Source organism: Dipodomys ordii, unplaced genomic scaffold (genome assembly GCF_000151885.1).
Source record: "Dipodomys ordii isolate 6190 unplaced genomic scaffold, Dord_2.0 Scaffold46, whole genome shotgun sequence".
Taxonomy (NCBI): domain Eukaryota; kingdom Metazoa; phylum Chordata; class Mammalia; order Rodentia; family Heteromyidae; genus Dipodomys; species Dipodomys ordii.
Genome location: NW_012267262.1, coordinates 5,891,304 through 5,919,065, shown reverse-complemented (window position 1 = coordinate 5,919,065; position 27,762 = coordinate 5,891,304). Strand labels below are relative to the sequence as shown.

The 27,762-nt window shown below is 36.0% G+C and overlaps 1 protein-coding gene across 1 annotated transcript in view; it reads left to right on the top strand.

The window, feature by feature from the left end:
• LOC105988119 (sodium-coupled monocarboxylate transporter 2-like) overlaps positions 1–27,762 on the top strand; it is a 58,129-nt gene that overhangs the window by 14,409 nt on the left and 15,958 nt on the right. Inside the window, exons 2-9 of the mRNA XM_013019635.1 lie at positions 12,202–12,267; positions 14,333–14,384; positions 15,160–15,227; positions 19,660–19,814; positions 19,936–20,076; positions 22,394–22,523; positions 22,982–23,070; positions 25,174–25,286. Coding sequence (XP_012875089.1) covers positions 12,202–12,267; positions 14,333–14,384; positions 15,160–15,227; positions 19,660–19,814; positions 19,936–20,076; positions 22,394–22,523; positions 22,982–23,070; positions 25,174–25,286 — 814 coding nt within the window. The remainder of the gene's footprint in view (positions 1–12,201; positions 12,268–14,332; positions 14,385–15,159; positions 15,228–19,659; positions 19,815–19,935; positions 20,077–22,393; positions 22,524–22,981; positions 23,071–25,173; positions 25,287–27,762) is intronic.

The window sequence follows — 27,762 nt, the reverse complement described above, 5'->3', positions numbered from 1 at the left end:
TGGTATATATACATAATGGAATTCTATGCCTCCATCAGAAAGAATGACATTGCCCCATTTGTTAGGAAATGGAAAGACTTGGAAAAAATGATATTAAGTGAAGTAAACCAGGCCCAAAGAAACATAGGTCCCATGGTTTCCCTTATTTTCAGTAACTAGTATATGTCTGAGACAAGCAGAAATGGTCAGATAAGGTGATGTTAGGTGAAATGAACCCCAAGATAAGGATTCAAATATTTTTTTCTTTCTTGAGATTGTTTCTAACATATTTATCAGATGATTTTTTTGTTGCTTTGTATGTCCCTCCCCTACTGTATAACCCCTGCTTTCATTGTATTTGATGTTGGTATAATTTGTGGAGGGGAAGGGAAAAAACAAATTGTTTAAATAAGGATACAGGTGGACCCATTGCAACATTGAGATATACAAGTCATTATGTCTAAAAATGAACTATACAATTTTGGCTGGGGTTGGGGGGTGGGGGTGGAGGCGTGGGAGATGGGAAGGGATGGGAATGGGAAACAAAGGAAGAGGCAACATGGCTTGATAAGAAATACACTCATTACCATGTAATTGTAACCTCTCTGTACAGTATTTTCACAATTAAAAAAAAGAGAGATAAAAAAAGAAGTTACAATATTTAATCATTTTCTAAGTGCTTCCATGAATATTTCACATGTACTAACTCATTTGTCCCCTCCCCCTTTTTTTTGTCAGTTGAACTCTGGGCCTGGGCGCTGTCCCTCAGCTCCTCAGCTCAAGGCTATCACTCTACCACTTGAGCCAAAGCGTCACTTCCAGCTTTCTCAGTGGTTTATTTGAGATAAGAGTCTCTTTCCTGCCAAAGCTGGCTTTGAACTGTGATCCTCAGATCTCAGTCTTCTGAGTAGCTAGGATTACAGGTGTGAGCCACCAGCGCCTGACTCATTTGCCCTTTAAACAACCTTCTAGATGTATATCATTAGAATTACAACCAGTTAATACAGATTAAAAATGTGAGGCACATAGAATTAACATGTTCAATAGCATCTATCTCTGAAGTGAAAGTTTCTCCAACTCAGGTAACTACCTTTGGCGAACGTTTCTTGAGTTATTATTCTATTATGATGTCTGACACAGGACAACGAAAAAGGAAGAAATTTGATGAGATTTTTAAGCCCTGTACCATAATGTAACCTTGTAGAAATTATTGGCATGTAGTAAGTAGTATGCAATAATAAAGGACCATGGAGCATACAGTACAATATTTCAACGGTTTTATGTGTCCTATGCATTCAAGCCATCTGATATCCCTGCTCCCCTTTTGCTAAACTTCATCATTTGCAGTTAACATAACAAGCAGAGTTCCTCACATATATCCTTACGGGTGGCATCTGTTCAATGGAACTCGACCTGCGCACCACTTAGATCTCACTTTTTACCATTATCCCCTTTCCTCCCTCTTCTCCAATACACCAATTTCTTTGCTATCTCCCAACCTGACAGTTACACTCCTACCTGAGGACCTGGGCATCCTATTCCTCCATCCTGGGAGTTCTTCATTTTTCTGACTCAATCCTTTGCTTTTTTTTTTTTTCCCATGGGGCTTGAACTCTGGGCTTGGGCGCTATCCTTGTGCTCTTCAGCTCAAGATGAGCGCTCTACCGCTTGAGCCGCAGCACCACTAATCCTTTGTTTTCTTAAATGCTCTGTTATCTTAAATGCTCTGTTATCCCCATAACTATATACCATCTCTGTTAAAATTAGTAGTCTTTCTCTCTATTTTATCAATATGGTACAAAGCTTAAAAATCTCAAGCTTATTTGGCCACTTGTACTCCTTAATAGCTGCATATCTGGAGAAAATTTCTTAACTTACCTCTACTTTTTAAAAAATCTGTGTCAAATAATGATAGCAATAAAATCCATCTCAAAAGATACCTGTAAAGGCTAAATGTTGCTATGCTGATCCTATTTCAGAGATTGTTTTATTGTGGTTGCTATCCTCATATTTATAACACTCTAGAATTTATTTCTTTTATTTTTCATATTTCTTTCTAAATTCAAAGATATGCCTTCCAAGGATCCTTTTTAGTGCTAAATACTAAAATAGGGAGGCCATAGTTCCTTACTTCTTTTGTTCGTATATAATTATTTATTTAGGTTTTTAAGATGTTTATAATTTTACTAGTTGATGAACAATGACAAATTGTTTCTCCTGAAGTACTATAACCACACATTCCACAGTATAAATATATGGTTGAACTAACATCAGTACACATCATCATTTTATCAATTATTTAATAAGATGAATTATCAAGTATCCAAATGTAAAGTTACACAGCTCAAAAGGCTTATAACATATTATGTATCTGCTTAATTTTAGTAGCAGAAATCCACTTTTTTGCAAGAGTGGCTTAAGACTAGGTGGAAAAAAATATCAATGGTTACACAAACCTTAGTTATGAGTGTGGTAGATGTAAACATAAAATGAGTTGGCAAACAGCCAGAGGCCCTACAATGTTTGAAATGACTGAAGGGATAAACCATCTAGGTCTACAATTTCTGGACCTATTTTTTAATAAGTATTAAAATATACACATATCATGCTAGATATTTTGGCACCTAATCTTTCTAAAATTCTTATATATTGATAAACATTCTGGCATGGGCATATATTTAAACATGTAACTCAATGCTTTTAGCAAACTCAATTAGTATTAAGTAATAGCACATTTTAAATACTGAACAGCAAGAAGTTGTTTTGCTCATTTTCCAAATAGGTTGAGCAAAACCCAAACAGCAGTTATGTCAGGCTCATAATCTGATAAACTGCTTTTAAATATTCCTATGGAAGTTTCACTAGACTCATTCATCAAACCAATACTGTTGGCAAATAGTATGACAAATTAGGTTCCATCTCAAGTTCCACTTCTAAGGCAAGAGCACCAGGCATTTAGTTTTATTGAATATAACCATTGTTTCTGTAACCTTTGACGTTTTTAAAGCATAAGAGCATTTTAGGTTGGAACTTTTCCAAATACAGATGCTGCTTGCTGTTAAGTGCTCCATGCTGCTTTTGTCTTATGAACTGCACTGTATCTTCATATTTCATTCCTCCTTCAATTGGTACTAGGGCCAAAAGCACTGGAGCTCTTGCAAGGCCGGAAATACAATGCATATCAATACAGCAACCATGTTCTTCATGAAATCTTATTTTTACAAGAATTAACCAGGCAACAACAATCTAGTTGAGGGTGGTACACCATCATCAGAATGCCATTCGAGAATGGAGATGCCTTCTTTCTCCACCAGACTGGTGTCATAAGTTGCTTCTTCTAGTCCTCAATAAGCTTGTTTAAACTCACATTGGTTGGCTTGCATCTAATTAGGAATCTCATGTTCTTATACGTGACTTCCACAGAAACAAGGAAGTTCATTCAAGCCATGTTAACTTACTTAAAACACTCAATAGAGTTATGAGAAAATTTAAGAAATTGAATACAGTGATGATGCAAAGAAACTGAAGTCTACTTGAATATAATCCACTTAGATGTCTCTGTGCTTTATGGAATTGGGAGCAATGATAAATGAAATGAACCTCCTAATGGGAAGTAGCAACTCTTCAATCCAGTCATACTGAGGCAATAGAAAGCAAGTGCACTGAGGTTTACCTCATTCAGGTCAGAACTGTTGGAAAATGCTCTGCAGATTGCAATCCAACACTTCTGTGTCCAGGTTAACCACTCTTTTGGAGGCTTCTTGGTGGAGCAGTAACATTTGTCTGCATAGAGGTCGTGCTGTGCTTAGCAGTAATCTCCACTGCCCTTCAGATGCTCCATAAATGTATGAAGAAGAATACTACAGAACTGAGGAATATGTCTACTCATTGAAGATTGTGGCCTAATCATACAGCCGGTCCCAAGCGGGTAGCAACACAGGTGGCTGCGGCAGCTGCAGGGCAGGGGGTGGCAGCAACAGCAATAGTTCCGTACTTGTTGAACCTAGGCTGGCTCCGTGATTTGCTTGGATGAGTAGAACTTCATAAAAGTAATGCGAGTTTGGAACATAGGCCTCATGAGACCTGTCCCTTCTGTCTTTGTTCTCTGGGAATGAGGCTCTGGTATTGCTGTGTAAAGAAGCTGGCACAGCTGTGTAGCCTCTGGAACGTAAGATGACACACAAAAAAGAATGTGCTAACTAACAGCCAACACACGGCTAGATTTAGGAGGAATCCTTATTAACTCCTCACTTCCAGTTGACTGAAGCTAGCTGGTGCCCTGGTGAAATGAGTAGAAGAACTGCTAACTTCAAAGTTATACAAAATATTCATTCTTTGGTTTCTGAGACCATCACTTTGGTAGTGAGTGTTATACAGAAATAGACAAGTGTTTAAATGCCTTAATATGCCGTGGAACTTCCAGACCTCATGATGCCTTCTGTGTTATTTTATCACTGTCCTGTCCCATGTCAATGCAATTATTCTCACTATCATGCTATAAGTTAGGTTCAGCTCATTAGCAATATCAGATGTTTTTTTTTTTTGTTATCGCTCCTTGGTTAGTTTATAATTAGTCTCCTCATGTTATTTTTACTTCATTTAAAGTTATTTTCTTCTTTTTTTCATGCATTGATGAATGCAGCCTATGGTTATTAGCATTAGTTTATAAATTAGAATCTCATTTATCTTGAACTTCTTAGACAAGATGGCTTCTGAAGTACTTAGTATTTTTCAGTTCAGTGATAATGCAGAAGTTATCATTTCATGATGACTTCTTGTGAGTGATTTCTGAGCATTTATTCATTATATCATTTTCTATAAGTTGCTTTATTTTTTATTTTTCCCTTACATTATGTTTTGTGGTCATTTTCTAATCTTATTTATATTTTGACAAATCAGGTGTTTAGTTGTAAGACTAAAGTAATGAAGCTATGTGCTAGTGACATATGTCTGTAATCCTAACTACTCAGGAAGCTGCCATCTAAGCATGACAGCTCAAAATCAGCCTGGGCAAGAAAATTTATGAGTTACCTATTTTTAATACATAATTTTTATTGTAAAGCTACTGTACAGAAGGGTTACAATTACATGAACAAGGTAATAAGTCCATTTCCTATCGAGCATTGTTACCCCCTCCTTTATTTTTCCCCTACTATCCCTTTGAGATGTACAAGACAGTACGTTGAAAATGAACTTTACAACTTTGTGGAGGGGATGTGATGAGGGAGGGGTTGGGGAGGTGGGATGAGTTACCTATCTTTAATTAATCACCAAAAATTCAGAAGTAGAGCTGTGGCTCAAGTAGAAAAGCACTAGACTAGTAAAAAAAAAAAAAAGTTCAGGGACAATGAGCAGTCCCTGAATTCAAGCCAACAACTCACAAAAACAAACTAAAACAAAAAACAATAGTTAACATTGAATACTATTTCATCATGATAAATGGTTTCATAAAATAGTTATGTAAAGCATCTAGATATCTACAATTCTAGCTACTTGGAAAGCTGAGGAGGAGAGAAAATTATCTAAGGCCAGTCATGATAGAACTATGGTTAAGATTCCTTCTCTTCCATTGGTCCTAAGGTCTGTTCTTGTGCCAGTAACAAGCTGTTTTGATTATTATGGCTTTGTAATAGAGTTTGAAATTTGGTATTGATATTCCTCCACCACTGTTCTTTCTGTTAAGAATTGTTTTGGCTATTCGGGGTCTTTTACTGTTCCATATAAATTTTTGGATTGTCTCTTCTTTTTTTATTGTGAAAATATAGTACAGAGGGGCTACAATTACATGGGCAAGATAATGAGTACATTTCTTTTTTTTTTTTTTGTCAGTCGTGGGGCTTGAACTCTGGGCCTGGGCGCTGTCCCTCAGCTCTTTAGCTCAAGGCGAGCGCTCTGCCACTTGAGCTACAGCGCCACTTCCGGTTTTCTGGTGGTTTATTGGAGATAGGAGTCTCACAGTCTCTCCTGCCCGGGCTGACTTTGAACTGCGATCCTCAGATCTCAGCCTCCTGAGTAGCTAGGATTACAGGCGTGAGCCACCAGCGCCTGGCTTAATGAGTACATTTCTTATCAAGCATTGTTGCCTCCTCCTTTGTATCCCCTTCTATTTCCTTGAAGAATGAGGTTGGCGTTTTGATAGGTATTGCACTGAATTTGTAGATAACCTTGGAAAGTATTGCCATTTTCATGATGCTGACCCTTCTAATCCAGGAGCATGGAGGTTTTTCCACTTTCTAAATTCTGTTTTGATTTCCTTTTTCAAGTTTTTAAAGTTTTCATCATAGAGATCCTTCACTTCTTTAGTTAATTCCTAGGTATTTTATTTTTTGGTGGGGCTATTACGAATGGAGTTGCTTTCCTGATTTCAGCCATGGTTTTCTCATTGTTGGCATATAGAAAAGCCATTGAATTTTGAGGGTTAATTTTATAACCTGCTACTTTGCCAAAGTTTTGAATCAGCTTGAGTAATTTGGGAGTGGAGTCCGTGGGATTCTTTAAATACAAGATCATGTCTGGGTGAACCCACAGACCTATAGCCATCAAATCTTCGATAAGGGAGCTAAAACAATAGAATGGAAGAAAGACAGCCTCTTCAGTAAATGGTGCTGGCAAAACTGGGTAATCACTGGTAGAAACTAAAGCTGGATCCTTATATATCACTCTGCACCAGAATCAACTCCAAATGGATGAAAGACCTCTCCGAGTCAAAGCAGACACCCTGAAAACATTACAGAAGGGAATAGGAGAAACTCTAAGTTTCCTTGGCACAGGCTGACACAGAAACACAACAAATCACAGAAAGGTTGGACAAATAGGATGGGATGAAATTTCAGCGCTCCTGCATGGCAAAGGACATAGTTAGAAAGATCAATAGAAAGCCCACTAATTGGGAGAAGATCTTCACTAGCCATACAATGGACAAGGGTCTCATATCTAAAATATATCTGGAACTCAAGAAGTTAAATCCCCAACCACAAATCCCCAAAGAAACAACTGCCCAATAAATAAGTGGGCTAACAACTTACAGAGAAACTTCTCTGAAGAGGAAAGAAGGATGGCCAATAGACACATGAAGAAATGCTCAACCTCTCTAGCCATAAAAGGAATGCAAATCAAAATAACATTGAGATACCACCTCACCCCAGTTAGAATGGCTATAATCAAGAACTCTAACAACAACAGATGCTGGAGGGGATGTGGACAGAAGGAAACCCTACTGCATTGTTGGTGGGAGTGTAAATTTGTTCAATCTCTTTGGAAAGCAGTATGGAGGTTCCTCAAAAGACTCCACATAGAGCTCCCCTATAACCCAGCAATACCACTTTTGGGCATTTACTCAAATGCCCACAAACAAGACCATACTAAAGCTGCCAGCACAACTATGCTTATTGCAACATTATTTACTATAGCTAAGATACGGAACCAACCCAGATGCCCTCAATAGATGAATGGAGCAAGAAAATGTGGTATATATACACAATGGAATTCCATGCCTCCATCAGAAAGAATGACATTGCCCCATTTGTTAGGAAATGGAAAGACTTGGAAAAAATTATATTAAGTGAAGTAAGCCAGGCCCAAAGAAACATAGGTCCCATGGTTTCCCTTATTTGCAATAACTAGTATATGTCTGAGACAAGCAGAAAAGGTCAGATAAGTTGATGTAAGGCAAAATGAACCCCAAGATAAGGACTCAAATGTTTTTTTCTTTCTTGTGATTGTTTCTAACATATTTATAAGATGATTTTTTGTTGCTTTGCATGTCCCCCCGCCACAGTATAACCCCTGTTTTCACTGTATTTGATGTTGGTATAATTTGTGGAGGGGAAGGGAGAAAACAAATCTTTTACATAGGGATACAGGTGGACCCATTGCAACAATGTTTTGTATAAGACATTATGTTGAAAAACGAACTTTACAACTTTGGTGTGGGGGGCGGGAGGAGATTGGAAGGGATGAGAAAGGGAAACAAAGGAGGAGGCAACAATGCTTAGTAAGAAATGTACTCATTACCTTGCTCATGTAATTGTAACCGCTCTATACAGTATTTTCACAGTAATAATATGAAAAGATTCCTTCTTATCTCAGAATTGTGTACAATGACACATACCTGTCATCAAGCTGTCTGGGAAGAGGCAATTGGGAGGATAGTGGTACCAGGGTAGCCCACACAGAAAAGCTTGTGAAACTCTATTTCCATTGGAGGGAAGTTGGACCCAATGGTGCATACCTATGATTCTAACTAAATCGGAAAGCCTAAAAATAGGTGGATCGTGGCTCAGACCTGTTCCTGAGTGCAAATCCCATCCTACAAATAATCACAAAAAAAAAAAACAGGATTAGATGTATTTTCAATGGTATTGTGCCAGCACAGAAATAGTAAGGCCTGAGTTCAAACTGCACCACTGCCCCTTACTAATTGTCTAAAAAAGATATTTGGGGTTGGATAATGTTTTCACCAACATCATGAGGCTTTTATGGTTACTGGAGAGATGTGGTATTTCATTATTATTATTATTATTATTACTGATTGGGAGCCTGAGCTCTGGGCCTGGGTACTGTCCCTCAGCTCTTCAGCTTAAGATTAGCGCTCTACCACTTGAGTCACAGCACAATTTCCCACCTTTTCAGCTTATGTGGTGCCAAGGAATCAAACTCAGGGCCTCGTGCATGCAAGGCAAGCACTCTACCACTGACTTCCCAACCCAAGATGTGGTATTTCACTCAAGGTGAGAAAGGTTTTTGGGTAGGAGAATGACATAAGGTGATTTACATCCTAAATGTATTTTTTAATGGATGTCAAGAACAATTGTAGTACCCCTACAATAGCAGACTGTTGTTGCAATAGTTTAACTGTGAGTCTTTTGGCATAATGTTGGTAATGATAGAATCAATAAGACAGCTCCCCCACAGTATAACCCCTGCTTTCATTGTATTTGACATCAGTCTAATTTGTGGAGGGGAAGGGGAAAAACAAGTCATTTAAATAAGGATACAGGTTGTCATGTTGAAAATGAACTTTACAACTTTGGTGGTGGGGGGAGGCTGGGAAGGGATGGGAAGGGGAAACAAAGGAGGAGGCTACAATGCTTGATAAGAAATGTACTCATTATCTTGCCCATGTAATTGTAACCCCTCTGTACATTTTCACAATAAAAAAAGAATAAGACAGTAAAATGGGAGATAACTCAATTGGGCATTTGGAAATTGGTATGTGCACACCAGGATTCTTTAACAAATTCACCATGTAAAGTGAGAAGAAAGAAATATGAACAATAGTTTTGTATTGACTGGTCTTGTGCCAATATGAGAAGAGGAGTAGCTATATCCTCAGCTAGAAAAGAGTATTTCTAGATCAAATTTGAGATCTTAGAAATAATGGCATGAAATGTACATATCACCCAATGTGGATGAAATAACTGTATTGCAAAGCTCATAGAAATCATAAATGTTATGATAGACAATTTGTTCCATGAAAGTTAGAATGTGTTTGTGACTTTAACTAAGCATCACTATCCCACAATACTGTGAAATTTGGGGAATTATGTAACCACTTAATCACAATAAAAAAATTTGGAAAAAAAGAAATAATGGCATAATGGTGCTAAATGTCATTCTTGGCAACTTGAAAGCTCAGCATGTAATAGGCAATTTTTCTGTGGAACTTCTGTATGTACTTTATAATAGTTTATAAAGTTATCATTTCTGACCATGACTTTATGACTATCTGACTACATTGGAAGAAAGAGCATGCATATACATATATGTGTGTATATGTATGTATACATATGTATATGTATATATATGTATATATACACATATATACATATATATGTATATATATACTCTTTCTTCCAATGTAATCAGATAGTCATATATATACATATACATACATACATACATACATACATACATATATATATATATATATATAAACTTTTAGATTTAGAATTTTGGAGTTGAAATAGTCTTTCCCATTTCAAGTCTCTGAAAAAACAGAGGGCTGGTTTTACCAACTGAGGTATCAGAAAATTTTAAAGTAAAATTCCAGAAGTCTGACTTCTCTCTCAGGCTTTTCTTCACTACTATTTCCCCCTTTCTAAGGTCACAGAGATGACTAAATTAATTGAAACTAAACTGAGAAGTTAAAACCAAAACCAACAGAAGTAAAATATCAACTCCTACATTCAGAGTTTTTCCAGGCTTGAGGAATGGTTTCTGCTTTCTAGATGTCATGAGCCCTTTAGTCCCCAAAGGCAATACTGTACATTTTAATTTTTGACATTTTCTAATTTATGGTATTTTGTAATCAATTGCAGTGTAGCATACCACTATGAATTATATATCTCAATATAGTTATTGGATTTGCTCACTATTTTGTGAATCAGCAATATAGCAGAGAATTCTAGACCTAGTCTAATACAGTAAAGGATTTTAGTTGGCTTCCTTGAGACCATTTATGTGACCACCATCAGCATGTTGGCAAGAGCTTCGCTAGTCTAGGGGAACAAAGATCAGAGAGTTCCTCTATGGAATGTTTGGTCTCTGTTAGCTATCATGGGTCCATTATATGATACAAAAGGGTTCCCATCAGTAAGGGGAAACACTTTAACATAGACCTATTTTAAAGACTCACTTTGAATTGTGCCTTCTGGACATAGCATCATGTTAACCTGAGTTTCTCCAGAAATAACATTTGGATCCTTATTACTGTTCAGAGATAAGGGTTTGGATGAAATCACTTTGAGGAAAATGACTTCAGTCCTCACTTAAGCATTCCAGTATGCATGACTAAGGAAGTAGCAAAATCAGACTTGGAAAGAAAGGAAGTCATGATAGGTGCATTTTAGAGCAGGTTATCTTAAAGAATAGCAAGAACTCACTCCCAGGAAGGAACTTTAGGAGAAAGTATAGAACATTCACAAAGCATTACCTCTCTCAAAGAATGCCTTGAAGTTTTATCAATGTCAGTTATTATGCTTCTGGCCTATGCCATGGGTAAACGAGTTCCTTGCCAATAATCACATGTGAGTGTAGATGTCATTGTCCTCAGATGAAACAGTATGTATCATTGATCACTGGCTTCTACAGCCATGGTAATTCCTCACAATGATCCCACCACCATGCTAGCCCCATGCTTGGTTATCAGTAAGCCTTGGCCATTGGATTGTTTGTAGTGTGTACTTTAGGAAAAGAAATGCATGGTTTGATGGAGGTAAACTGACCTCTAAGAGCATGCAGTGGGACCTAAATCTATCTTCACCACCAATTTTACTCTGCTTTCAGTTTTATATTTAAAAATCTCAACTCTTCATTTACTTTTCCTACCTTTGTGGGATGTACTAGACTGTGTTCCCTGAATTCGAACCTACCTGGAGTTATGACGACCCTTTTATCTAAGGATGTGAGGCATCTAACAGGGCAATTGATGAAAAGTAGGCTAATGTGAAGTGCCAAGAATTGTTTCAAACAAGGGTCCATTTGACTCCATGATTTCTTGTGGAGAATAAATTCTGTGAATGTAGCATTCTAACTGAAGACAGATAGGTAGAGTAAAAAGTATGGTCAGACATCAGAGGTTTTGGAAAGCCAAATTTGAGAGGTACTCTTTTGGGGATGTCAACCATGATATTGAGGGAAGAAGTGGTGTGAGGATCAAAATTCTTTTAAGAGTCAGCGTGTCAGACACGGGTTGATGGAATAGAAGAGTCAATGTGCCAGAAATTTGCTAATAGAATAGATGGGCAAGACTTAGTATCTGGGATACCATGTAGGGACTTATAGAAGTAGTCTAGAAGCAGAAAGAAAGGACATAGCTAAATTAGGGGTAGAAGGAATATGACAAGAAAGTATGGGTCCAACCATCTATCTTTCCCCTTGACAGGCAGTCAGAAGGCCCGGATTAAAATAATCACTATTTTCTTTCCTTCATCATGACAAGCATGATGGAGGATGGGCTGTTGACGTGTTTGACTTTTAGCAACCCATGCTTTTCCCAGATGCTTTACATAAACTCCTAAGTCCAAAACTGCTTTGTCAAATGTGAACTCCTTCGTGCAACTACTTAAAGATAATATATATATAGTTTATTTGTATAAATTTATAAATTTGTGTGTATATATACATACATATACATATATATATACACAAAAAAGAAATAAAAGGACAATAATAACTTTACCTAAAATTCACTTGATGCCTGTTTCTCTTTGCTCCCTCTAGTATTTACAACTACGATTCAACAAACCAGTCCGCGTGGCAGCAACAGTCATTTACATTGTGCAGACGGTAAGGGGCAATAGCTGCTGCAGTGGACATTAAAGAGATTCCAGATACAGTTACAGTGCTGTTATATGTGTGTGGGGGGAGGGGGAATTAACTACAGACAGAATTCCTGGACCAGCTACCACTTTCTTCCAAATGTAGCATTTTAGGGTATGTGATTATCTTGAGAGCCATCCACATTGCCTTAGATTCCATGTACCTGGACTAAAAATAATAAATGGACAATATAAGCCACTAAGGTTCTTTCTTCAGATTTATTTCACTAGTACTTTACTTGTCAAAAATTTAAATATGTAATGGCCTGATAACAGTTTTTAAACAATATTTCGAGATCAAAATCTCCCTATGTAGCCCAGTACATGTGGGATGAAAATTCCCAATATGCTACATGCTACGATTACAGACATGACCAAGTCTGACTAGATAGGTTTTTAAACTTCTGAACTGAGTTGAACTAGAAGATTCTGTGTTTCACTCATTTCTTTGTTAATATATATTTTTATTGTAAAGATATTTTACAGAGGGGTTACAGTTTTATGGGTAAGATGATGAGTACATTTCCTATAGAGCATTGTTATACCCTCCTTTGTTTTTCCCCTACCATTTCTTTGTGATAACTTTCCTAATCAAAACATCATCTTCCCTTTTATGACTTCTTTACCCTCCAGACATTGGTGTACCTTCATGATGGCACAAGTGTCCTGCTTGCACACAGTCTGTGCATTTCCTACTCTCCACCAAGGACTTTCTACTAGAAGATAACTTTCTTCTCTCTTAAGCTAAACTCCCACCCAGGCCCGAAGGATGTAAGCAGGATGAAAGGAGGAATGCAGCTCTACCTGACCTGCTACCAACATCTGCTTTTAGAAACCCTCTCCGCAATCTCTAGAGGGCCGCATTCCATTGAGAATAAGATGATTTCTGACCCCATATATTTCAGCATAGCAACTATAATTCTGAGAACTAGAAGATGAATCCATTATGCAGGTCTCCCCTGTTGCTAATCTTCCTTTGCATAGTTCTTTTCATCCGTTCTTTCCTCTAACCACTCTAAATTTAGTATTTCAGCAAATGGCTGAAATGTGCATTTATTCTTCAGTAAAGTTTCTTATGAAGTGAGCACACAGCCCATGATAAAGGTGAATGGGGGAACTGCAGAGGGCTGGTAAATGTAAAACCTAATTTGAATCATTTTCTTTTTCGTATCTCTTAGAAGTATACAACATGACCATAACATCTCAATCAAGGCCAGAAATATTTAAAAATTCCAACCCTCTCCCCGTATCTAGTGTTTATATCTTCTCTACAATAACTGTAATGGTAAACAACTTCAGCATTACAGTAGATGGTAGTGAAATGTTAGCTGAAGAAGTAGAAGGACTTAGGCCCAAAGTTCAAGCCCACGACTAACAACAACAACAACAACAACAAAAGTAGAAGGAAACAAATCCCTATAGGCTTGTTCCACACATATACTAGTTATAAGCAGAAAAGATCAGATAAAATGATGTTAAGCAAAATGAACCCCAAGATAGGGACACATATGTTTTTTTTTCTTTCTTACTATTGTTTCTAACATATTTATAAGGTACCATGTGTTTGTTTTGTTGTTGTTGTTGCTTTGTATTTCCCTCCCACACGGTATAACCCCTGTTTTCACTGTATCTGATGTTGGTACAATTTGGGGAGGGGAAGGGAAAAAACAACTTGCTTAAATAGGGATGCAGGTAGATCCATTGCAACAATGAGATGCACAAGATCCTATGTTGAAAAACGAACTTTACAATTTAGGAGAGCAGGGGGAGTGTAGTTGTGGAGGTGGGAGGGAAGGGATGATAGGGGAAAAACAAAGGAGGAGGCAACAATGTTTTTAAGAAATGTACTCATTACCTTGCTCATGTAACTGTAACCCCTCTGTACAGTATTTTCACAATAAAAAATTTATTTAAAAAAAAGAAAGAAATCAAGCACAGAAGAAAAAAAAGGTATCTCTACAGGCATCAATGAATGAACATTCTAGGAGTTTCCTTTTTCATTTCTCTCTTTTTCACTTTTGTTTCTACCTTAGATTCTCTACACAGGGGTGGTGGTGTACGCGCCTTCTCTGGCACTCAATCAAGGTGAGTTATCAATGTTCTATGAGCATACAACACTTCTTTTTTTCCTAAGTTCTCAATTTACAGAAATATGCATAAAATTTGTTGAGCATTAGAAAGTAATACAATTTATTTCTTGATTTTGCCTCACCATAATATGTGTTAGTAAACATGCAGTTCAAATTATCATTTGATTTGTTTTGTTCTATCAGCAAAATTATAGCTGTGTGGGTGTTTTATATTCATAAGCAGTAAACCAGATCATTTTAACATAGGATCCCTTTCCCTAGACTTCATGAATTAAATAGTCTGAGCACAAGAGTAAAAAGTGTCTGTAGTAATGGCACTAATTTGCATAGTTGATGCATTGAAAAGAATTGAATTCTAGAAACACAAATAAAAGGAGACAAAACAAGATAATAACTTGTGCAATGATATTAAACATATTTCAAGTCCTCATTATTCAATGTAATTAGGCTCTGTGCTTATAATGAGAAGTATTGATTTCTCATTAACGTTCAGATTATTCAAAATTATTTAAGCAGACACAAAATACAGTGAAACATTGGTACCAAGGATGGGAGGTGCAAAAGTCTTAGAAAAAAAAACATAAGTATATAAAATTACATGAAATAGATGGACTTGCTTAGAAAATAAAAAGGTAATAAAATAGTCTTGCTAACAAGTCAGCAAATTCTTGGCTACTACAAACACTGATGAAAGCATTGGAACTTTTCTCATAAATTTACTCTTTCACCTTTTTCAGAGAAATTTAATGTTTTTTTTTGTTTTTTCTTAGTAACTGGGTTTGATCTCTGGGGCTCTGTGTTTGCAACAGGAATTGTTTGCACATTCTACTGTACCGTGGTATGTATCTAGCTGTGAAAAAAATATTTAGCAGTACCTTCTAATAAGACAAACTCTTAAGACTAGAACATCAAAATTTAGTAGAATTGTTGTTCTAAAGTAGAATGAAGTCAGCTTCCTGAAAAAGGTGTTGTTTGTTTTTATTTAAAATTCTTTTCAATACCAGAAATTAAGAAGAATTGAGTGCTAAGTCATTGAAGGAAGTCCTATCTACTAGGAGATAATTTAATAAAACAGTATCTCCATGATCAGAGAGTAGGCCTCTCTAGCCAATTTTTGTTCCTAATAATACTTATAAGCCATAGGAGCACTTTGTTTCATTTACTAGTAGTTTAACAATAATGAAATACATATATTGATGAGCAAGCATATAGTTGGCAAAACATGAGAATTCTATAGCTATTTTGTCTTTTATTTGTATCTGTGCTTAGATTATATATAAATATAAAACTTTATTTGAAACTTATTTTTATATGTTTTAGAAATATAGCACATATGCCCCTTTACATATTATTTCATATGCTCAGATTTTACTCAGGTATGTTCTTTGGTACTTATAGAATATTTATATAATTGATACAGTTAGTGGAATCCAACAAATAAATAGTCATTGGGCAATTAGAGTTGGCCAACGAGATTTTTATTCTTGTAAGTCATTGTAGTATCTGCTGCTACTACTTCGCCACTAAACAATATAGCAGTAGTTCCAACTCAGTTGGATTCTCTTTCTTTCCTACAAAAAATAATAATTTAATTTTACTATATTAGAGACTATCCATTTATTTTAGCTTTATGCTCATATCACATACACTTGATGATTTATGTCACAATAACCTACAACTTAAAGTGATTTTATATCTCTTTCACACACTTGCAAATCCCATCATTACTTTGCAAAGTGTGATCATTACCTTTTCCATTCCATTCCCACTATTTATGAATTCTCACAAATTTGTTTGAGTCTCAGTTTAAAAAAATTTGTGTGAGTCTCAATTTAAAAACATAGGCTCTTGCTCCCTTTGCTCTTGTCCTGTCTGACAGATGAGTTATTGAGGTAACTGTCCATAGAAGAACTGGATTTTAGGTACAAGTTTTTGATTGTTGGTATTGCTCATGGTATTATATCTCCATAAGAACATCTTCCCTTAAATAAAGTTAAAAAGTAGTGTAACACAATTAGTATTTTAAATATAGTTTTAAATATATAAATGATCATAACTAGAATTTGGAAGGCATGATACCTAGGCAGGAAGCATGGGACAGATCTGAGAGCAGGTGCTCATCCAGTGGTAGGATTCGGTTATAAGCCTTGCAGGACAGAGCAGCTGAGCTGGTGCTGTCTTGTGAGCCTTGTGAGGAAAACTACAGTGATTCAAGTTCAGTGATACATTTTGAGTCTTACAAGGAAAAAGGTACAAATTTTCTCCAGAGGAAAATCCAGTTAAGGACTCTATAATATTTCACAGACAAAAACACAAATGAATCCTCAAATAATCATCAGACTGAAAAAAATAAACAAACCAAAAAACATGAGAGAGGATGAGCAAAGCACCCAAGTCTATTTTCCCAGGAGCAGCATTTCTTTGAAATTTCAAAATGGTGAATAAAGGATAGGAAAAGCACAAACTACTTAAAGATGCAATGGATACACTTTCAACTTTTGGAGAATTCCAGATTTTGAATTTTCTGGTTAGGTATAAGTTAGGTAGTAAAGTCTCTAAAAATAGTCCAAACTTTGAAAAACTATGAAAAATGAAACACATCTGCTTTTAAGCATTTCAAATAAGGGATGCTTAAAATGTACTAGGGATCTAGTTAAGCTAGACAATTTGTAGCACTTGATAATTATAATTTATATAGCATATTATTTTATCATATGCTCATTTATAATATGAAAGTTGAAAATAATAACAGCTATTATTATTTAAAATTTAAGGATTAAGGAAAAGAGTGCTCCACCTCCAAATGTAAAACAGTGTCATATAAATTAGAAATAGCAAGCAAATTTAAAAGTTTTATAATACTTCCATTTGGAAGATCATGGAGTTGCCGATCATAGTTTACCAAAACTATTCATCATAAGTCAGGCACTGGTAGCTCAAACCAACAGACATATCCATTCAGGAGTTTGAGATGTAGAGGATCATGGTTCAAAGCCAGCTTGGGAGGAGAAGTCTATAAGATTTCATTTCCAAAATTACCAGCAAAAAGCAGGATTAGGGGCATGACCTAAGTAGTAGGGAACCAGTAGAGCAAAGGAGTCCAGCAAGTATGAGGACTTGAGTTCAAACCCTAAAACTTTATGGCATCTCATTTAAGTAAGTCAATTGAAATGGAAAAGCATGATTTAAATTTTAAAAAGTCAATTGATCTAAGCATGAGAAGAAGAAAATAAATAGGGCAAGCAGAGACTCAGAAGTCTTGCTGATATGCCCTGCTGCTGAAGCATGCCATCTTCCTAAAACAACCATTTCTCCATGCCAAATTACTAACTTCATTTTCTTCTTGCTGTTCATTCAGGTTGAATAATCAGCTTTTCAGTATATGCTTAAAAATCTCTCATTTTGTGTGCATCTTACCTCGCCTCGGATTCATCTCTCTTTAGTCATGCTAGAGGTATCCCACAAAATTGATGGTCTATTTATCTAACCTGTATGATCCCTTGAAGTCTTTTTACTGTGAAACACATTAGCATGTACAGTATGTGGGAAACAGCATTGGAGGAGACTTTAAGAGATCATTCCTGCTTTTGAAAGGTTCATAATTTATGGAAGTGAGCATTAAACCCCAACAACACAGAATGATTATATACATAAGAGAGAGGAGAGAGACAGAGAGATAGAAAGAGACAGAGACACAGAGAGAGAATTGGTTTATGAAAGAGTCAGGTGAGACTTAGTAATGACTACTATAATCTGACTCTTCAGGAATATTTGTAGCTTATTTTCATGATGTTTATGTAGAGTTTTTTTTAATAAATGCTGTCAAATAGATCTTGAAGACTGAAGACTTTATCATTCTTCATGTTACTAGCTAAGATTTGAATTAGAAAGGTTTAACATTTTTTAAGGAGTGTAAGAGAATACTATCTAGGAAGAGGAAGGGAAGGTATTTACTGGTCCTCAGAACAAGATTTGAATCAAATCATTAACATTGCTTTAGCAGAAATCTTATTATTAATTTAAGTTAAACTTTAATTTAAAAAACTAAATGGTGGGGGTGACTCCAGGATCTCCTTCTCAAGCTAAAGGTAAAATTGTCATCTCTCCACAGAAGTTCTTGACACTCTGGAGGAGTGAACTGGAATATTTAAAAATATCCTTTCATTTTCCAATTGCTTAATGTTCAAAACACCTTGTATGACACTTCACTTCATTTCCCCATTTTCTCATCTCAGCTTAGTTGTCCTGAGGGTTTCTATATGAGGACTTGTTGAAATTTTTTTAAGTTTCTCAGTGACGAAGGGTGGTAGTGTGGTAACTACTGGTTGAACCTCATGTATTACACTATGTCCTGATTGCTATGCCCAGACTCATTTTCCTGAAGCTCTGGCTATTTGACCATCTGGTAGCTATTAAATCTCATTTCTCCATGAATATCTAGAAGAAACATTTCTTCCTCTTTTGTTTTTGTTTTCTTATTTTCAGCCTTCTCAAAATGTATTCATGATCACTGGTTTCATAAAACATCTCATTGGACTCATGTAACTATTCTTACTTTCCTGCTTGCCATAGTGCTTGTGTTTAATGAAGGATGAGTTTTGCTTTATGTCTCTTGGATTTATTTCAACTCCATCAACTTCTATCTCTGTTTCAATCTGTTGATCTTCCTGGGCATAGATGGCTAAAATAAGGTCAGGTGTCTTCTTCTGACCTCTCATTTTCCACATCCTTACAAATTAATTATCCACACAATGGAACAACTGTGAAACAAATAAATGTTCCTCTCATCATCTAACTCCTTTAGTTTTAGAGAAAACGTTTCCGTCACATTGTTAGGATCTAGCTGACCTCTAGAAAATGTATCAACCTCCCCTTCCATCTGTATCAATCAGCTTTCTTTCATGTCCTAGGGATTCATGATTCTCCTTCCTTCACCCATCCTGTTCCTACCCTCTCTTGGTCCTCAATGTATGGAAAATTCCTACGCATCCTGTAGAATTAGCTCGATGTTTGCTTCTTAAGATCATGTCCTCACAGTCACACTCATCACATTTTTCACAATTTAAAGTAATTATATTGCTACGTGATAATCCACTTCTCCAATTGAGGGACTTGTTTCCGTCATTTATCATGTTAGCCCCACATTTAATACATCCTTTGGCACATAGCAGCCCAGTAATTCTGACTGAATAATGAGTAGGAACACTGCCCACAGTTAGAAGGATCGCAGGCCTCATTTTGGAGACTTCTCAGCATTTGCTCCATTTCAGGGAGGACTTAAAGCAGTGGTATGGACAGATGTGTTTCAGATGGTCGTCATGTTTGCGGGCTTCTTATCGGTTCTGATTCAAGGATCAGCGAAGGCTGGTGGGTTCCACAATGTATGGGAGCAAGCCAAAAATGGATCCCGACTCCACGTGTTTGAGTACGTCCACGGTTACTTTTTCATGTTTTATAAGGTTGTAAATGCAAATCCTCATCAAGTAAAAATGCTATCTAGGTGTGAACAGAGCGTTTTTGTTCTTTCGTTTCTTTCTGTCTCATAGTTTTGACGTGGATCCTCTCCGACGACACACGTTTTGGACACTCTCAGTGGGAGGAACATTTACATGGCTTGGAGTCTACGGAGTTAATCAATCTGCCATCCAGAGATGCATTTCTTGCAAAACAGAAAAGCAGGCGAAGCTGTAAGTTGTTGGTTAAGGAAAGCATTTCATTTTCTCTCTCTTTCCGGAGCTCTTAATACAGATCCTAGGGGTGTTACATGTATAGGAAAGAAGGAGCTCAGTGGAGATATTTATTTCACTATTTCAAAAACTCTCTGAAGCAAACAGCCATTCCCTTAACAAAGAAGTGACAAAACTCTAGCTTAAACTGAAGTTTACTTGCCTTTATGACTGGCCTTCATTTATTAAGAATTGCAATGTTAAATTAAATATAGTGGATAGAAATGAAATGATGATTGGAGTTTGTGTTGTGTTCACAGTTTCCATGATGAGATGACTAATTTCTATTTGCTTTGAAAATGAAATTTGAATTGAAATGTCTAATTTCAAGTTACTACATGGTGTGGTCTCTTCAACTATTAATTTTTCATGTGTTAAAAGGTAACTTAAGGAATACTACAGTGTTAATTGGAGTTACAAGGGTTTGAACTCAGGGCGTTATATGTGCTAAGGTAGTGCTATAGCATTGATTGATACCACTGGCCTTTTGTGCTTTAGTTTAGTTTCTTGTGCTGTTGCCTGGGCTAGGCTTCAACCTATATCCCCTTAGCCCTGCCTCCTGATTAGTTGGGATTATAGGTATTCACTGCTATGCTTATCCCACAATACACTTTATTTTAAGAATTTATTTGAGCAATCAACAGTTCAGGAATCAGACAGCTGCAAACCAGAAGCTGTCTGGGGAAGTCACTGCAGTGGCACAGGGCAGAGCTTTTACAGCACAGACTCAGAAGTAAAGCAAAAGAATTTGTTTTGACTGCTTGCTGTTAAAATAGCTTCCTTATTTAGTTCTTTCTGCTGAAAAGTCCCTTGTGCAATCAGTTGGTTATCATTTTCTGATTGGCTACCCTTACTTTTCAGTTTTCTTTAATTTACAAGGAAAAACTCTAATTAAGCTAATGTTTTATTTGCAAATCAACAAAGTTGAACTCTTTTCTGAAATCTGTCTTTATCTGCTAAGAAGATCTACAGGTCTGTTCTGTTTACTTCCATGTATGTATTTACCTCAGAAGTTTCCAAGGTGAGGTTAGAAAACAAAGAAGGGTAGTGTGGTATGGTAAGCTATAATGGGCTATGACTTCTCCAACTCCTATCAGGCTTGCTGCCATTGAAATAAATGGAGGAAACACAGTTGTGTAGCTTCTTCAAGCACTAAAAGACATCAAGTGCTTTATCATAGGCACCCAAGGCTTTTCTGTGCTAGTTCACAAATGGTACTTCATTTCATTGCTACTGCCCAAGCCTGCAACAGCTCTCGCCTGAAGAGGATGCCCTAAACTTTTCTTAGAGAAGACTTACCATTACTAAGCCTTTACAGTTACATAATTTTTAAACTATTTCAATATTCTATTTCTTATTTTCTTTGAATAGATCATAAAAATGCCTGGAAATGGTTCAAATGTTTGATAAGTTGAATTCCAAGGAGTATTATAAAGTTATACACATATGTGTATATGTGTATATATGTATGTATTTGATAACTCAGGAAAGAAGTGAATGCATTATCCATCATTCATTCATTCATTCACTCAGTCATTCACTGTTGACATATTCAAATTTTGTTACAATAAAAGACAGTAAAATGAACCTTCCAAACACAAACACAGACACACACACACACACCACACAGACACACAGATACACACACAGACACACACACACACACACATACGCCATCAACTCTTTATCAAGCAGCTGTATTGATAAAAATACATGTGATTGTGATCCTGGAATTAATTTGAAGTGGAACTTCATTTAAAATATTGCTTAATCTTAAGCTGAAAAAAATCTATAAAGAGAAGAGGCCTCTGGAGAAAGAGGGAAACATTGGCTGTTAAATCAAGCATTTTGATTATTCATATTTCTTTGCTTATCCTTTATTTTTGAGACAGAATCCCCTTGTGAGGCTGGCCTCAAGCTCATGGGTTTAAGAGAAGTACCTGCCTCAGATTCCCTGCAGCTGGAACTACAGGCACATATCACTAAAATAAAATAAATTTAAAGCCATATAGCACAAGTGGCTGGTATGTATTTTGAGATTTTGAGGGGGAAAGGTCCCTATGGAAAAAGAAAACCCAAGTAAATGTTATCTTATTCATATTTATTAATTACATTAAAACAGAATGCCCAACATAAATGTATAAGAAAGTACAAAATATGTGTAAAATATGTTTCTTCAGGAATGATCAAGAAAAAAATATTCCTGACCACAGGAATGGCCTGACCACAATATGGCATGGCATAGCACTTACCAGCCTTCCCCTGTGCTCTTTTCTAGTGCCTTATATTTTAATTTGTTGGGTCTCTGGATCATTTCTTTCTGTGCTGTCTTCTCTGGATTAATCATGTACTCCTACTTCAAAGATTGTGACCCTTGGACTTCTGGAAATATCTCAGCACCAGACCAGGTATGCATTTCTTTGATTTCATCAAGAAATTGAAGAATCACTGAAATTCTGGACATGGTTGGGTAATATTGGACCTATTTCTTGTTTTCCCTGCACCTGCAGCCACTTCCCAAATTCCAAGGCCTTGGCTTTTTTACTTCTGAGTAATATAACAAATGCAAAGTTCTAATGAGGGGAGTGTACATGTGAAATGAGGACAGCTCAGTTTGTCTTTGAACACAAGGCCAGACAAGTGTAGGGAGAAGAGGTTTTGAATTCATAGCTCTGTTGGTTGATGTTGCCTTTATACTGTTGGCTCTAGTTTTCCAGCATGAGTCATGTCAATATAGTACATTAAAAGTGTTTATATAAACCCCATTTACAGACAATATGCTCAGGAATGGCTATCATTCACCATTTCTTTATTCATATATTCAACTTTCTCTTTCTCTCTCCTTCTCCATACATTTTCTTTTTAGTTGATGCCATATTTTGTTATGGAGATATTTGAAACTATGCCAGGACTTCCAGGACTTTTTGTGGCTAGTGCCTTTAGTGGAACACTGAGGTTAGTATATGGCTGGACAAAAGATGATGATGATGATGATGATGATGATGATGATGGTAAAACAGAGTGATGATCATAATGATTAACACTGACTTGTTAATTCATCTACTGACTGCTTTACTTTGATGTGATGTCAGGTAGCATATGAGAATAAAAATTTACCAATATCATCATTGCAGCTTAAGATCCTGAGACTTTAGTAGATTTCTTTTCCATGAGAAGTTAATAAACTGTGAAGCAGGATATAGGCCTAGATTTCCCTCTAAATCTAGACCTTTCTTATTTATCACAATATTGTCAATTCAATAATATGCAAATATCTTACAATGTAAGAAAATTTGTGTTGGTTTCCAGTTCTGGAGATTTCAGTCCATGAACAAGTGGCTCCATTATTTTGGATTTGTCAGCAGGAATTGTATCATGTTGGAGATTGTGACAGGGCCTAGTGTTGTCCCTTGGTCTTTTCTCTGAAAGCTGGTCCTTTACCATTTGAGCAACACTGCCACTTACTGATTTTTGTTGGTTAATTTGAGATACAAGTCTCACAGACTTTTCTCCCCAGGCTAGCTTCTGACCATAATCCACAGAGCTAGGCCTCATGAATATTTAGGTGTGAGTCCACAGTACTGCAGTTCTTTGAGCTTTAACTTTTTTCAAATCAATAAATGTCTTTTACTTTTTTTCCCCATTAATTATACTTCTGTATATTATTTTCTGTATAATTGAAATCAATGGCAGATACTTAATGTGCAAACAAGAATAATTTCTTATGTAGGTTAGAGGACAAAATATCTGGGTTGTGATTTTGCAATGCCTTATTTGGTCTAATCATTTATTTGAGTAACTAATATATCTCTGGTCGATGTAGCATGGAATATACACTTTCATGCTATTCTGCAAAGAACCTTCGAGTGTTTAAACTCCTAAGTTATTTTTGCTTCTAATTAAAATTGATTGGAAAGTCCCAAAGAGAACATATGCCATATGCATATAAAGCAAAACTTTAACACAATTTGGGCTTGTAACTTCACAGTCTTATTGCCCCTCCATTTTTCTGTTTTGATTGCATTTCAGCCACAATAGTGGTTTAGGTTCTATGCTTCAGCAAGCTCCTTTCCACCTCAATTAATATACTTGTGATTTTCATCTTTTTTAAAAAAGTTTTTTGGGGGGTCTGGTCGTGGGGCCTGAACTCTGGGCCTGGGTGCTGTCCCTCAGCTCTTCAGCTCAAGGCTAGCACTCTACCACTTAAGCCACAGCGCCACTTCAGGCTTTTTTCTTTTTTTGCTTATGTGGTGCTGAGGAATTGAACCCAGACCTCAGGCATGCAAAGCAAGAGCTCTACCACTGAGCCACCTTCCCAGCCCGTAATTTTCATCTTTGACCATGCTTTCCCTCACTTGGCACAAATTCCTTCAATGTCTTCCTTAACAGTTACTTGCTAAGGGAGAATTTTTAACTATCAGTTTATATCTCTGTTAGATTATTCTTTCACAGAGCCTTGTTCCTTCCTTTTATAACAATTTTGCAACTGTAATCATTGTGCTATTGGTTGTTCAATGCCTGTATTCTTAGTTAGAGTAAGATTTGTCTTATTCCAGTTCTCATTTTATGATACATGCCCAGAATAAATAAATAGATGCATGACTAGTTAACTAGATAGGTTATTAATTAATGGTAACTACAATAATGGTGCTATGATATGTACTTCTTCTGTTCTTGAGCCTAAATGTGAGTGATCTCTCTCTGTATCTCTCTCACCCACTCTCTCTCCCTCCAGTCTCTCTCTCTCTCTTTCTCTCTCTCTCTCTCTCTCTCTCTCACACACACACACACACACACACCTTCTGTAAATTAATGAAAGTCAGAGACTGAAATTCAAATTTCTTTCATAAAATTTGTGGAAGAATTGAAGGAGCACTTTCAGCAAATAAGCTTTTAAGAATGAGCAAAAGAGCCATATCATTTCTTTGAAGTTTTAGCGATGTATGTATCTGTTTCACAGAAAGCCCTTCTTGTCTATCAGGCCTAGAAGACAGGGCCTGCTGATATAGCAAAGCCTCATTTAATGTGGATTACATTGTTGTTTTTCTCTCCCTGTAGCACAGTGGCTGCCAGCATCAATGCTTTAGCAACAGTGACCTTTGAGGATTTTGTCAAGACCTGCTTTCCCCATCTCTCTGACAAGAAGAGCACTTGGATCAGTAAAGGCTTATGTAGGTACAGCTGGTGGCTCTTCCATTCTATTTCATGAATGTACATGTGGTATGTGTCAAAATCCTGCATGTGCTGTTTAGGATGCCCTAATTGGCATAGGTGGCTATCAGGATCCATGGAGAATCTCACATAGAGATTCTCACACTTTCTCAGACACCACTAGGAGGTTAATGGGGAGGAAAGACCAGCTAATTCCTTTTATACTGGTTGAATTTTCAGTCTACTGCTCCAGACTCATTATATCCACATTTTCTGATCACATTATGTTGACCACATTAGCCATTCTCCCTGGGGAGATGTTCTATTCAATATGGCTGTTCACTTGGTCAAACTGAAGTTACAGTCACTTTTTAAAAGAATTCTCTCTTAAAACAAACTCCTGGTAACTTCATGTTAAAGAACATTTGCTCCTCATTTAATCATAGAATTGCATTTCATAATTATGATGACTGGAACATTTAAATTATAGAATTTTAGTTTTATGAAGTTTACTTCTTTTTCATTGGACACTACATTTACTTAGTGTAGAAAATCCAGGAAAAGATTCTGACTATGTATATAAAATTATTTCTATCCAATTTTGCTCTTGTTTTGCTCATGAAAAATTATAGTGAGCACTTTCATTGTCACTATGTATTCTTTGGAAATATTATATTTGAATAACAGTACCATATTCTTTTAAATTAATTATTTGCTTATTTTTTCAATTTTTGAAGCACTGTTATAAGAACGACATAGATACATTTCACTGCATATTTATTTTTCCCCACAGAACAAATTTCCAAAAGTTGAATTAGTTTAAATAATATTAATTCATATAATGACCTGATTTATACTAAGAAAAATAATTCCAGTAGAATTGAGTCAAGAGTTATGTGTGACATATTTCCCTGGGTATTTTATATTAATATTGTTTGAAAATACTTAAACTAATGGAAAATTAACAAACTTGTATTTTGGGCCATCATCATTCTTTTAAAACTTATAGTGCATTTAAACATTTTCAGATTGTTACTCATTTATATTTTTGTGAGAAAATCATTATAAACATTCTATGTGCTTTTTGATAAAAACTTAGAATTTTTTATTGTTTTACATTGCCTTTATATATACTAGAAATAAGGACTTTGTCTCTTGCAAAGTGTCACCTACATTAATTTTTACAGTATAATTTGTATATGCAGAAATTTTGATTTTATACTTTATAAAATATATGTATCATTTTAATTTATTTCCCATCATTTTCTACACTTATACATTTGTACTTAAAATCCAACTATACATTTTCTTATAGAAGACACTTTAGTATTTTGGGGGGGGGATCTGGTTGTGGGGCCTGAACTCTAGAACTGGGCTCTGTCCCTCAGCTCTTCAGCTCAAGGCTAGCGCTCTACCTCTTGAGCCACAGCGCCACTTCTGGCTTTTTGTTTTTTGCTTATATGGTGCTAAGGAATTGAACCCAGGGCCTCATGCATGCAAGGCAAGTGGCTCTACCACTGAATCACCTTCCCAGCCCCATGCACTTTAGTATTTCATATTTATTATTCAATATATTTGCATATTTGATTATGACTTAATGTAAGCATCTAAATTGTCTTTCATATAAAGAGTCATTTTCTAACATCATTTATTATTTCCCATTAGATAATAACTAATAAATATTATGATAAATATTATTTATAAACAATACTATAAAATGTAGAATTTTTTATCTACAAGGACATTTATATATTTCTTATTTTTTAATTACAATTCTAAGTGCCATACTGCTTTAGAATGTGGCTTTGTAGTGCTTTTGAGTAGTTCATTCTTTTAAAATGCTGAGCACTGTAACATCTGTACATTCCCCAAAGGTTCTGTTCCTTGTTTGTTTAAAAACAAAAAACAAGAAACAAAAAACAACACAACCCTTAGAATTTTATGGATTATTTCCAAGAGTCCTACGTAGATATTAAAATATATGGATATTCAGGTGTCTTATATAAAATGTTACATTATTGGCATATTATCTATGTACCTGCTCTTATATAATATAAATTATCTCTAGACCATTTTAATACTTAATGCAATATAAATGCTATGTAAACAGTCACTATCTTTCATTGTTTATGGGGTAATGACAAGAATAAAAGTGTGTTCATATTCAGAACAGACCCAGTTTTGAATCTATATATACAAAAAATATGGATGGGAAGAATCAATTGAAACTTGCTACAATTTGGAATTATTTTAAATAACTTTAAAAATATTTTATAAGCATGATTTATTTTTTGCTTGGTTGGCTCTCATGCTTTTTAAATTTTTCTATCAAGTGTTTTCTTTTTTTCTTATAAGTTTTTTATTGTGAAAATACAGTACAGAGGGGTTACAGTTACATGAACAAGGTAATGAGTACATTTCTTATCAAGCATTGTTGCCTCCTCCTTTGTTTCTCCCTTACCATACCTTCCCTCCCACCTCCACAACTACACTCCC